At 40.8% G+C, this 13,311-nt stretch overlaps 2 protein-coding genes across 3 annotated transcripts in view; one reads left to right on the plus strand and one right to left on the minus strand.

Moving 5' to 3' along the window:
* The window catches only part of HEATR5B (HEAT repeat containing 5B), a 103,763-nt gene extending 94,440 nt beyond the window's left edge, over positions 1–9,323 (minus strand). Inside the window, exons 1-5 of the mRNA XM_040496515.1 lie at positions 9,213–9,323; positions 8,099–8,246; positions 5,018–5,229; positions 2,533–2,641; positions 826–975 (exon numbers count right to left, since the gene is read on the minus strand). Of these exons, the coding sequence (XP_040352449.1) occupies positions 826–975; positions 2,533–2,641; positions 5,018–5,229; positions 8,099–8,224 (597 nt within the window). The 5' untranslated portion in view covers positions 8,225–8,246; positions 9,213–9,323. The remainder of the gene's footprint in view (positions 1–825; positions 976–2,532; positions 2,642–5,017; positions 5,230–8,098; positions 8,247–9,212) is intronic.
* A 39-nt stretch (positions 9,324–9,362) lies between these two features.
* GPATCH11 (G-patch domain containing 11) overlaps positions 9,363–13,311 on the plus strand; it is a 10,501-nt gene continuing 6,552 nt past the window's right edge. Inside the window, exon 1 of one of the 2 annotated variants that reach the window (XM_040496526.1) lies at positions 9,363–9,452. The gene's annotated coding sequence lies outside the window, so the exon portion shown is untranslated. Of the gene's footprint in view, positions 9,516–13,311 lie in introns of both variants that reach the window. The other variant, XM_040496525.1, reaches the window with a different exon arrangement.

The raw sequence follows: 13,311 nt of genomic DNA on the forward strand, positions 1-13,311 counted from the left end.
GGGGGGGGGGGGGTGGGAGAGAGGGGGAAGTGGGTGATGGGCACTGAGGAGGGCACTTGTTGGGATGAGCACTGGGTGTTGTATGGAAACCAATTTGACAGTAAATTTCATGTAAAAATAAATAAATAAATAATTTAAAAAATATGCTCACCATTAGTCATTAGGGAAATAGAAATTAAAGCCACAATGAGATGTGGGTACATATATACAAGAATGGCTAAAATGAACAAGCATGACTAACCAAATGTTGGTGAAGATGTGGAGGAATTAGAAATCTCATACATTGCTGGTGGAAATGTAAAATGGTATGATTACTTTGGAAAATCGTTTGGCAATTTTTTAAAAAGTGAAACACAAATCTATCATAGGATCCAGTTATTCCACTCCTGGGTATTTACCCAGGTAAAATGAATGCATATGTCCACACAAAAATTTGTACAGAGATGTTCATAGCTTTTTTTGTAATAGTCTACACTGGAACCAACTCAAATGTCCCTAACTGGTAAAGGAATAAACCAACTGTAGTACGTCCACACAATGAAATACTACTAAGCAATGAAAAGAAAATAAACTATTGACACATATGTAACAGTATAGATGAATCTCAAAATAATTACATTGAGTGAAAGAAGCCAGACCCCCCCCAAAAAAGGGAGAGAGAGAGAGAGAGAGAGCACATACCACATGATTCCATTTATACATAATTTTATAAAATGAAACTAACCCATGGGGACAATAAGCATACTATCATATTTTAAAACTTAAAAAAAAAAAAAAAGAGCAAGCAGGAGAAGGAACAGCATTATAAAGTGGCCAAGCACTAACCTTGGCAACTGCACACCTAACAGCCATTGACCGGTCAGTCAAGAGGGATCTGGCATTCTTGTAAATATCACGATGAGAGGAAGCTGCCGCACCTCCCAGTCCATTCAGAACTTTCCGTAGACTCATTAGGATTTCACTTCGCCCTTGAGACTAGAAGTGAACATAAATCAAACTGAAAACTTTGTTGTAAAACAAATTCCATGTTTAAACAAGAACATACCAAAACACAACAGTTTTCTGGGCTTCCTGGTCTCAGTCTTACCTTTAAATTGTAAACAGTAAGTAATGAAAAGCAAAATAAAATAAAGTATCCTAGAAAGTACCTGAAAGGTAAGAGTAGTTATTAACTTCAATTAAGGAATACCTTTCTGAGAAATTAGGTTACAACTAGAAAACATATTCTAATGTTTCCACAATATGTTGAAGTGCAGCTTAATGAGAACATGAAAACAAATTCAAAAACTTCACTATAAGTGTATCTCAAGGATCCAAAACCTCAGAATGTGAATGGTTAAGCAAAACAGTAGTTAAGTAATATAGGCATTCTAAGAGAAGAACCATCCAACACATTTAAAAAATGTGTCACGGAGATATGCTAAACCTTCATCTTTTTGTAGTTCCTGTTGTCATACTCTTTAACACTTATTCAAACACAGATCTCTTCCACTAGACTTGATGAGGTCAGGGACCACATCTTGTTCATCTTTACGTGCTTACTACCTGACAGTATGTCCTCAATCATTGTTTAATAAATGAATGGACAAATGATTCCCAGAAGAAGGGTTGTCCAAGAAATCTTTACCTTTCCGAGATGAAGGAATTAGACTGTGAGAGTCCAGGGCTTGGTCCAGTTTTAGTCAACACCAAGTTGATAAGGAACTTTCAGAAGTAACACGAAACTGACATCACAAAATAGAACTATTTTTACTAAATAGCAGCTGCTGTGGATTGAATAGTGTCCTCCGAAAAGATTAGTTCAAATGTTAAGCCCCATTACCTGTGCAGACGACTTGATGTGGAAATAAGGACTTTGCGTATGAAATTAAATAAAAACAAGGTCATACTCTATTGAAGTGGCCCAACTCCAATAATTGGCATCCTCATAAGAAAAGAAGAATTTGGATGCAGAACACAGGTACGGAGGGAGAACACTATGTGACAACAGAAGTAGAAATTAGAAATGTGTCTATAAATCAAGGAATACCAAGGAACAACAAGGGACTGCCAGCAACCACTGGAAGAAAGCAAGCAAGGAGTCTTCACAAGTCTTCAGAAGAAGCATGGCCTTGCCAAACATGTTGATTTGGGATCTTATCTTCCAGAACTGTGAGACAACAAATTTCTGTTGAAGTCCCCATGGTCATTCATTACCCTGGGCAACTCTTGGAGCCTAATACATTAATTATGACAAATAAAATGGCAATGCAAAAATATCCATAGGGCTAAATAAAAAATAATAAGTAAACCTATTTTTGCCCAGGTGCCAAGGAAAAGCATTCTTTTCCTTCACACTGAAATATAAGGTAATATACATTAAAGAAGGGGCAAGCGATGTATTTTTTTGCAAGTAATAATCTTAAATTACCTTCTTGCTAAGCACTAGGAGTACCACAGTGACAGGAAAAAAAAGGCAAACATATATTTTTAACTGACATCTAACTCCTGCCAAAAGCAAAACATTTAAATAATATTTGTTGTAAAACTTACCTCTGCACTTTTCAGAGATTTCAAAAGATTATTCACTGTTTCTGGAAATGCACTTCCTAACATTCTCCCCATTTTTTCATAAAATGCTCCAACACAAGCCACTGCAGCCCTGTAAGAAGTGATGCTTTCACTGGTCGCTGTTCAGGTTAATAAAACAATTTTCATGATACCTTTCTCATTTTCAGAAATCAGTTTGTATTTGTGCAGGACACTTTTGGCTACAAATCCTTAATTTTCAGCTTTCAAAAACACCTTGTTACCTACCTATTCATTATAATCACAACAAATACTACCATTAATCGAACTGTATTGTTAGGAATACAAGAGAAGAAATATATTTATGTAAGAAATCCTACCCATCCTTTGGAAAAAAACCGAAGTTTTCCTTTCATGAAAACTTCCCAAATTATGTCAATCCACAACGATTCCTTCTCTTCTCTCATTATATATAACACTCCATGTCAACCATTCATTTTCACAAAATTATGTTATTTACTGTGCTGTGACTTGACCATTTATGTGACAAGCATAAGCTTTGAAGTCTGGCAGATCTATGTCTAAATCCTAGGACCCGCCACCTAATAGCTATGGGTCCTGAGCAAGTTACTGAGGCAGAAACATTAAATATGCTCACTTCACTATCATATATGTAATAAATAACAGAATCATGGAATCAACCTTCATCTGTTTGACTCTAAATCCTGTGCTTTTTTCAATACTCTCCAGGCTGATAACAAAACTAAAAATGACTGAGGTCACATGCCAGAATATTCAGGGAATTCCTAAACAGAATCCATGAATCCACTGGAAATACATATGAATAATATGCAATATGTAATAAATTCTACTTAAGCAGAACTAGAAAATCATGTGTGGATTTGCTAAGTGGTGGAGAACTAAACCACCAAAGTTTAGTTTCAAATTCCAAATTAAACTGGAAAGCACTGGTGCTCTCTAATCTCTTCCAAAACTTTTGAGATCTACATCTATCCCAAACAACACAGAATCTAGTCACAACATACCTATGCAGTTGAAAACAGACTTAAAAATCAGTGTCCAGGTTCAGAATAATGTCCCTGTTTCCTCTGTAAGCTATTAAACTGGCCCAGGCCCCTTGCATGGTGTTCTAGAGATGTATCTCTGGCCAGTCTCTGTTCTCAAACAGTAACTCTTTCTAGGTAACTATCCATACCAAAGAGTTCTACTTGCCAAAAGCTACGTTCTCAACTCAGAGCTCTGATATCCAGACCACGACTTCCAACTACCGACTATACACACTGTCCCTTGGATATTGCCTCCTGTCCTGCAAGTCAGCACACCCAGAACTGAACTTCTCATCTTCCCCTCATGACTTGTTCCCTCCTCTACTTTGCATCTTTCTGAAAAGCTCTGTAAAGTATAAAGAACCTACTTCTGTTTCCAATGAGAAGTTTCCTTTGCCTAGAAAACAGGCTGGCAAACTACTGCCTGCAGGCCGAATCTGACCCATTATCCAGCCTGCCACCTGGTTTTGTAAATAAAGTTTCCCTGGAACACAGCTATGTTCGTTTATTTACATACAGTCTTGGGCAAAGGCGAGTAGTTGCAACAGAAATGTATATATGGTCTTATAAGCCAAAAATAGTTATTACCTGGCTCTTTTTTATGAAGTCTGTCAATCCCTGGCCTATCACATCCACCTTCCCTTCTTCCCATCTAACCACTTACTTGACTATTTCCATGTGTCCTTCCCTGCTGTTGATCTTCTTTGGCCGATGCTTTGTTGAGAAGCCTTCCTGACACTGCTCTCCGCTCACACCACAGCTAAGCTTATTTAGGTGCCATTTCCCCCTCCCCACCCTACCCCGGACAACACTCCTCACTGTACTCTAACTGCTGATTTTCTTATTTGACCCTTTCATAGGACATACCCCATTGCCATTATTCTTAAGGCTTGCTCTGAAAATGTCTGTCTTCGACCCAAACCACAAGTTCAAGCCACGAGTTGGGTAAGCCCTTAATTTAGAGGTCAGCAAATTTGCAGGCAAAATGGTCTCTGTCTCAGCTATTCAATTCTGCCATTATAACATGAGAGCAGCTACCACCCGAATGAATATGTCTGTATTCCAATAAAACTTTATTTACAAAATAGGCAGCAGGCTGGATTCGGCCTGTGGGCTAGTTTGCCCATTCCTGCCTTAATCCCATCACTTAGAAATTCTTGACTTTTCTTTCTATCTCAGTCAAGAATATTCTCTCCATCCAAATTTACCAAGAGATCTCTGTGCAAATTGCAGACACCACACCAATTCTCTGTAGTTTACTGAAAAGTCCCAGGGGTGATGAAACACATATTGAAAAAGAAACCCTTCCCCAGACCTACTTAGAGCTTTCATTGTCAAGCAGCATGCCTCAGGTTCCATTGACCTTGGGGTCTTTATGATCAGTAGTCCCTTATTAAGATAAGTTACTCTAAAAAAACCAAAACGTCAAATTAAGTACTTACAGTTTTGTTGGTAAGTAGGCTGCAGTGTCATCTTTATTTCTGATAATATCATTACATTTATCAAGTGTTTGAAAAACAGTAAAAGTATCCCCAATGCTATAAAGGGCTGCCAGATTTTTAGCTAACAATTTTCGTGTAGGTGGTCCAGGTGAACTACTTATTAATCCAGTTAATTGTTCAACAAGTTTTTTCTGTTTTTCCTTTACGTCAGTCTGTTATAAAAAATAAAGAACATTATCAGCTTTTTTCTTATGTGTGCTTTCACTACCTTTCAATCAAAATAAAAAATACTCAAAAGTTAAAATCTATATTACATTAGGCATAAAACCATAAATGAAAATGTTCAAGATAAGGAAAAGTTTGGTAAGAAATGAACCATTCTTGGGGCACCTGGCTTGCTTAGTCTGTCGGGCATGCAACCCTTGATCTTGGGGCTATAAGTTCAAGCCCCATACTGGGTATAGACATTACTTAAAAATAAAGTCTTAAAAAGAATAAATGAACCATTCTTTCCTAAATGTTATCCTTCGTTCCCCTCCAATACCAAAAATTTAGCTGCTAATACAAGTGACTGCTCTAGATGAAAAAGTTTCCACACCAACTTACTAAGAAACCAACAGTCAAAGGATGTAAAATATTGGGTACATGGACAACTGACATCTTAGAACCTAGCTAGGCTGCCCTGTAAAAGCCAAGTCAGCAGTTCATAAGACACAGGTCCGTGAAGGAAACCAAAAGAAACTCTAGGAGCCCTAGGCAGTAAAAAAAAGATATTCAAATAGACTCATAGTCAATACTGAGAGTTCATTCATTCATTCAAGAAATGCTTATTGTGCACTTATTATATGCCAAGCACTATTCCAGGCACTGGGATGAAACAGTGAACACAACAAAGTCTCTGCCCTTGTGAGTTTATATTCTAGTGGGGAGAGGCAAAGTTTACCTAATAAACAAAAGAATAGTGTGAGTTCTTACTGTTTTGTTCAGATTAGTAAGAAAAGGTCTCTCTAAAAAGAAGCGAAGGTGTGAGCTATGCAGATATTGAAAGAAAAATATTCCAAGCAGGAGAAACAAGGGCAAAGGCCTTGAGGTGGGAACTTGCTTGGGCGAGGACAGCAAGAAGGCCAGTCTGGCTGGCAGAGAGTCAGAGAGAGGAAGTAATGAGAGATGAAGTCAGAAGAATAGAAAGGACCAGATTGTATAGCCCCTTATACACCATTGTAAGAATTTTCTATTTCATCCTGAGAATCTGAAGCATAAGAGGTACATGATCAAAATGTTTTAACAGGCACATTCTGACTACTGAGTGAAAAATACTCCACAAGGTCCATGGTCGGAAGCATAGTGAGCATTTAAGAAGGTGTTGCAATGATCCAGATGAGAGAGGAGGGTGGGAACAATGGAAATGATAACAAATAATTCAATTCTGGACACATTTAGTGGATTGAACCCTTAGGATTTGCTGATAAATATAATGTGAAATTTCCAAAAGAGAGAAGAATGACTCTAAGGTTTATGACCTGAGCAACTGGAAGGAAGAAATGGTTGTTTCCTGAGATGGTGACCACTGAGGAAAGGACAGGTTTGGAACGGAGAAATCAAGAATTTAACTTTGTATATGTTAATTTTGGGATGCTATTTAAAAGAGAAAGAGGTAGTTGGAGATCTGCAGTCATTACTGTATAGATGGTAGCAAAAATCATGAAATTAGATGATATCATTGCGGGAATAAATATTTGTATATACTCTTCACAACAAAATAAAATACCTATTAAGTGTTTCAAGAGAGAGGATCAACTATGTCAAAAGCTGCTGATGATCAACAAAGACGGAATACTGACCATTGGCTGGAACAATGTGAGATCACTGATGACTGGACAAGAGCCATTTCAGTGAAATGGATAAAGCAAATACTCAGTTGGAAGGGGTTTAAGAGAAAATAGAGACTTCTAGCTAAGGGCCATAAGTGAATCCATGCATTAACTTTGTCTTTCCAGAAATACTAGTAAAACTATGTTAAAGGGCAACCACACACACACCCAAATGCACAAATCCACAAGAGCAAAGAAAACAGGAAAAAAATCAACAGAATATACAGAAGCCAGGTACCTTCAATGGGGAAAGCTGAGAAGAGACGCAACTTACAACACAGAATCCCATGAAGCTCATGTCTGTTTTGTTGTTGTTGTTTGAAGCTCCAGGTGCTTATGGAGGAGGGAGTGAATTATGCCTGGAACTGGAGGAAATGGTTGAGAGTCTAGAGTCTCATACCTCTCTCCTCCATTCGGGACTTAGGAAGCTCCAGCACAGCTGTGGGCTGGAAAAACTGTACTGAAAACTGGGGATTAAACGAAAGTTTTCATACTGGATGTTGAAGCCTGGAGCCTTCTCCCTGAATTCCTAGAATCTAGTCAGCTAGTGATATGCCCTAGGACACTAGAGTAGAAAAGTCTCTTCCTGGGAATGACTAGCCAAGGGAAATCTATGATGCCAATGCCAGGGGTTCCTCAAACCACAGGACTGGCCTACATTGAAGCACAGTTAGCAAACTTCACCCTGCCCAGGAAACGTACTACTCATTCTTAAATTTGAGCAGACAGCCAAACATTATCAGATATTTGAGGAAAGTATCTAATTTTAAAGACAGAAAACAAAACACATAATGAAAAGCAAGAAGGCTAAAACAGACTACGTAGGAAGAAGAAAACAGAAAAAAAGCCACCCCATTATAACTCCTCAGAGAGATAAGTGAAGATATTGGGATTGCTAGACAGTGCAGAGGGACCACTTGCAAGGTGGAGATGAGTGAATTTAAAAGTCATATAATCATATTTTTCTCCAGTCACATTCAGTTGTCCGGGTAGAGACATGAAGTAGGCAAAGAGCTAGGTTCAAATGAGATTCTGGTTTTGCCACAAAATAGAAAAAGAACAGACAAAAATTTCTATTACTGTGTTATATTCTCAATTCCGTAAGTGACCCACAACCTTTCCAAAACATAATGCGTGCTCCCTTACAAAGCATGAACATATAATACTCTTCATTATGTAAACCCAGCTGGGAAAAAAAGCAATACTATACCTTGTTGGCAGCGACCAATACTTTATCAAGAAATCTCAACCATTCAAAGATAAAAACTGGTCTCTTTGCTTCAGTGATTTGAGCCAAAGCTTCTTCATTTAGCAATAAACTGTGGGCCAGCTCCATTACTGAAGTTTAAAAGTCACACCTTAACAAATCAAGAAATACTTGTAAGGATTTTTTTTAATGTTAAAAGTCAAAGCTTAGTAAATGCAACCACTAAGAATTGAAAAGTGTGGTTTTACTTCTCATTTCATTTGCGGGAAATTTACATTACTTCTTTGAGGCAAAACCCAAGAGCCTAATTCTAAAGAACAAGGGTAAAACAAACATAAATGAGTCATGCTTGGTGAAGAAGAATGAAAAAAGGACAATTTAAATCAATACTGCAAATAACAGGACGTCTGCCTGGCTCAGCCAGTACAGCATGCGACTGTTGAACTCAGGGTCCTGGGTTTGAACGCCACGTTGGGCATAGAGATAGCTTTTTAAAAAAATATTGCAAAGAAGACGTTATTCCAAAAGAAATATGCCTAGCAAAACATGTGTCATTAACCCATTCCACGAATGGGAAAACCACGGCACCAAGATCATACACCGGTTGGGCCTAACAATCCACCCTCCTCTTTTCTCGCCCACGGCTCAGTGCACAGCACCCTTACCCTCCTCCCCTGGCCCAGGACGACGTCAAAACTCCCGGAATAAAGATCTCACACTGGAAGTCTCCAACAAGAGTCTTCCTACGGTGACGGGATGGGGAAGGCCAGATCCCTGTGGCCGAAGATTTAGTGACAACCCCGGGCGGTCGGGGAAATGCAGCCCACAAAGGCTGCGCGCGCTGCGGGTCTGGCTTAGCCCGGCTACTCCGAGGACCGCCGTAGCGCAGCGCCCGGCCTGGGGGGAAATGTTAAGAGGCCGCCGCAGGCCTCGCAAGGGCCACTTAGGGCTGTCAACTACAGGAGGCAGTGGCTCGGAACCAAGCCCGGAGCCTGAGAAAGAAAAATGTTCCCTACGAATTCGATTTTCCTCCCCAGTCCTCTGAAAACATACGGGGGGACAGGGGTGTGTGTGCGTGTCACCGTGCGTGCTTTGGCCGCAACGGGGATGGCCTCACCTCCTAGTCTGGCAGGGGCTGAACAGCTGAGTTCCGGGGCCAGAAGCAGCTGCCAAAAGACCCGGATGCCCCGCCTCCCGCACTCCTGCCAGCAGGAAACGAGAGGAGAGCGCGTGCGCGGAAGGCTCGTGTTGCGCAAGCGCACTAACGACATCCTCCTGGCTCCTCCCGCCGCAGGTTTCCAATCGATTGCTCGCTAAGAAGCTCAGGTGGGAGCTGAGGCTCAGAAGTCCTGTGCAGGTGGGTGGGCGCATGCGCAGCGCGCGCTCTCACAAGCCGACCCGGGGCGAATAGAGCTACCAGGTAAGGGGATGGGTCCACCTGATAGAATGGTAAAGGGCGGTGGTCTGTGCGCTGGTCGTGACTGACCTATCACACCATCACCCACATTCCTGCCTGTGACGCTTGCAGCTGGGCGGGACGCGAGAAGGGAGAAATCCGCCGTCCCTAAGGGGGGGTTTGGGGACTGAGGCGTTTTGGTTACCTTTCTACTGTATGTCCAGCTAATTAGCCCTTCTCTCCACTTGGATGTATAATGGGATTCTCCGTGTGTCTGAAGCAGCGTTCTTGTTGCCACCGCCTCTGCCTGCTCTATGTCGAAAAAACAAGCAAAAGACTTCACCCGAACCAAACCTACTACAGTCTAACCACTCTTAACTGGTAACTCCATTCTTCCAGGTGTTCGGGCCAAAAGCCTTAACATAATCGTTGACATCGCTCTTTCACACACCGCCTCCCATCCATCATCCAGTCTTCTTAGCTCTACCTTTAAAATACGCTCAGGGGCGCCTGGGTGGCTCAGTTGATTAAACGTCCGACTTCAGCTCAGGTCATGATCTCGTGGTTCGTGGGTTCGAGCCCCATGTCGGGCTTTGTGCTGACAGCTCAAAGCCTGGAGCCTGCTTCAGATTCTGTATCTCCCTCTCTCTCTGCCCCTCCCCTGCTCTCTCTCTGTCTCTCTCTTTCTCTCGAAAATGAACAAACTTAAAAAAATTTTTTTAATATACGCAGAATCCGACCGCTTCTCACCACTTCCACTGCTGGTGGTCCACTTCCACTGGTGGTCCAAGCCACCGTCATGGTGGCTTTACAAAGTTTATCCTTATGCTTGATGCGAATGGATGATGTTGAAGTGTATTGTACCCACAAAGGGGGAGTTTTAAAAAGAAGCTGGAACCTTAGGCACCCCCCCCCGCCCCGTTCCTAAGACCAATGGATTACTTCTGTCCTATAAAAGTTGAAAAAGCCATGCTTTTATGCATTGAGACATGAATTAGCAGTTCTTGCATACCTTTTCAGTAAATAGGAAGATTCAAACTTCTATTATTAGACTAACCAATCTAATGTTTTTATTAAACTATATTTACAGTAAATAGGACCTAGAACGATTTGGGGATTTAGTGATAGGAGTAGGAGCGGGAGTAGGTGGAGAGTTATTAGGGCATTTTCTCATGTAAATGATGGTTTAGTGCTTTTGATATGGTGTGTGTATTTGCCCCGTTGGGTTGTGATTAGTATATAAAGGGAAATATAGGGCTGTAATAATAATGTGTGTGCCTATGAGGATAATAGTAATATTGGATCATGAGAATGAGGCTATTACTACAGATAGTTCTCCAACTAGATTAATTGTAGGGGGTAGGGCTAGATTTGCAAGGCTGGCTAGTAGTCATCAGGCAGCTATTAAGGGGAGGAGTGTTTGCAGACCTCATGCTAGGATTATCGTTTGGCTATGTACTCGTTCATAGTTTGAGTTTGCGAGACAGAATAGTATTGATGATGTTAATCTGTGGGCAATTATTAGGGCTGTTGCTCCTAAATAGCTTCATGGTGTTTGGATAAGAACTGTTACAATAATTAGGGCTATATGGTCCTATACTTCTAAGAATTAACTAAATGTTTTGATTTATTGTTTTACGTTAGCTGAATTTATGGTTATTTGGGCTAGTTTTGGCTCAAGATGGCCAGTTTGATATGAAATCTTCTGGGTGTAAGCCAGATGCTTTGTTTAAGCTGCATCTCGTTTTATCCAAGCACACTTTCCAGTATGCTTACCTTGTTACGACTTGTCTCCTCTTGTGTTTTTTATAGTTTGAATAGATTGTCTTTGGGTTTTGTCACTTGAGGAGGATGACAGGTAGTGTGTACGTGCTTCGTGGCCCAATTCAATTGAGCTCTCTCTTCTCAATTTACTACTAAATCCTCCTTTGGTTCTTAATTTCATAAGGACTTTTCGTGGAAAAGTGTTCTAGGATAGAAAATGTAGCCCATTACTTCCCACCTCATAGGTTACAGCTTGACCTAACTTTTTTATGTTAAGATACTTGTGCTTACTTTTCTTCCTTTTTACGGTTTGCTGAAGATGGCGGTATACAGACTGGATTAGCAAAGGGTAGTGAGGTATATTGGGATTTATCGATTATAGAACAGGCTCCTCTAGAGGGATATAAAATAAAGCACTGCAAAGTCCTTTGAGTTTTAAGCTGTCGCTAGTTCTCTGGCAGACAGATTTGTTTAGTTAGCTATCTAAGTTTAGGGTTAAGCGTAGTGGGGCATCTAATCCCAGTTTGGGTCTTAGCTATCGTGTGGTCAGAGGTGTTAAGTTACTTTCGTGCCATATTTTTATGTTAACTGTAGCTTTTTACAGCTGAGTTAAAATTTAACTTTAGTGCGGGGTGGGGAGGGGTTCCTCTATAACACACTTTATGCTGTGGGTCTATTAATTCGGGTTAATTGTATGACCGCAGTGGCTGGCATGAAATTTACCAACCCTAGTTTAATACGGCTTAGCTGAACTTTCATTCATGGCTTAATTTTTATCGCTGCTGTGTCCCGTGGGGGTGTGGCTAAGCAAGGTGTCAGGCCTATCTTTGCCCATTTTTTCTATCTGGCTTCATTCTGCAAGTGGGATCTCTTCATATGGCCAGGAAGATGGCCCTTTGGAGCCCACCTTCACATACTCTCTGTTCAGAAACCCCAGTGAAGAGATCTCTTTTCCCCCATAAGACATGCTTATCTGACCTGGTTAGGTCATCACCTCCTCTGTTGCTGGGACATAGTGAACTATAATTGGCCATCTTGTGCCCAGGGAAGTATAGAAGACAGAGCTTGCCACCCTCCACTAGAACCCAGTGGAGGGCAGAGGGTTGGGTTCCCAAAGAAAAGGATGGTGGGTGGGCCAAAACAGCCTGTGTGTACTGCAGCAAATGACTGCCCTCTGTAACTAGCTTCTAGACCAGAAGCATTGATATCAATTGGGAGCCTATTAGAAATACAAAACTTCAAGCTCTAGCTCAGAATCAGACTCTGGATTTTAAGAAGATCCTGAAGCAATTCATATACATAATAAAGTTTGAGATGTGCTTTTTTGGATAACTACTTTATCCCTGTAAGAGAAAATAATTACATGATTTTAACTATTTTGGATGGAAACTCTCCCCAAAAATGTCTCCATATAAGTGAGATGTTAAGTATACCAAGTTCCAAGTGGACAGCTTGAACATGGAGTGCTGTAGAGAGAGGCCTGGAATGGTTAGGATGGGTTTAGTGAAGGAGGGGAGCTTAGGCCAAGGAGGAAGGAAATGTCTGTGTATGTTCAGAGAACAATGAGAAACCCATGTGACTTGAATATGGAGCCCTAAAGGAGCGTCAGGGGTGAGATTTTGAAGGATCCCTCCTGCTACAGTGTTAGAGTGACTAGTCCTCCAGGGCCTGCAGAGTAAAGTTTATTGAGGGATTGAAATAGACAGATTAAATGACCTGACTTATGTTTTTTATAAAATCACTCTGGAGAGGCTGGCTCAGCAGGAAGAGCATGCAACACTTGATCTCAGGGTTGTGAGTTTGAGCCCCACTTTGGGTGTAAAGATTACTAAAAAAAAAATAAACTTTAAACTTTTTTTAATGTTTATTTTATTTTTCAGAGAGAGAGAGAGAGAGAGAGAGCAAGTTGGGGAGGGGCAGAGAGAGGGAGACAGAGGATCTGAAGGAGAACTCAGGAACCATGAGATCATGACCTGAGCCAAAATTGGATGCATAACCAACTGAGCCACTCAGGAGCCCCAAATAAACTAAAAAAAAAAAAAAAAAAAAAAAAAAA

Source organism: Herpailurus yagouaroundi, unplaced genomic scaffold, assembly GCF_014898765.1.
Source record: "Herpailurus yagouaroundi ecotype Mexico unplaced genomic scaffold, PumYag 188, whole genome shotgun sequence".
In the NCBI taxonomy this organism is placed as follows: domain Eukaryota; kingdom Metazoa; phylum Chordata; class Mammalia; order Carnivora; family Felidae; genus Herpailurus; species Herpailurus yagouaroundi.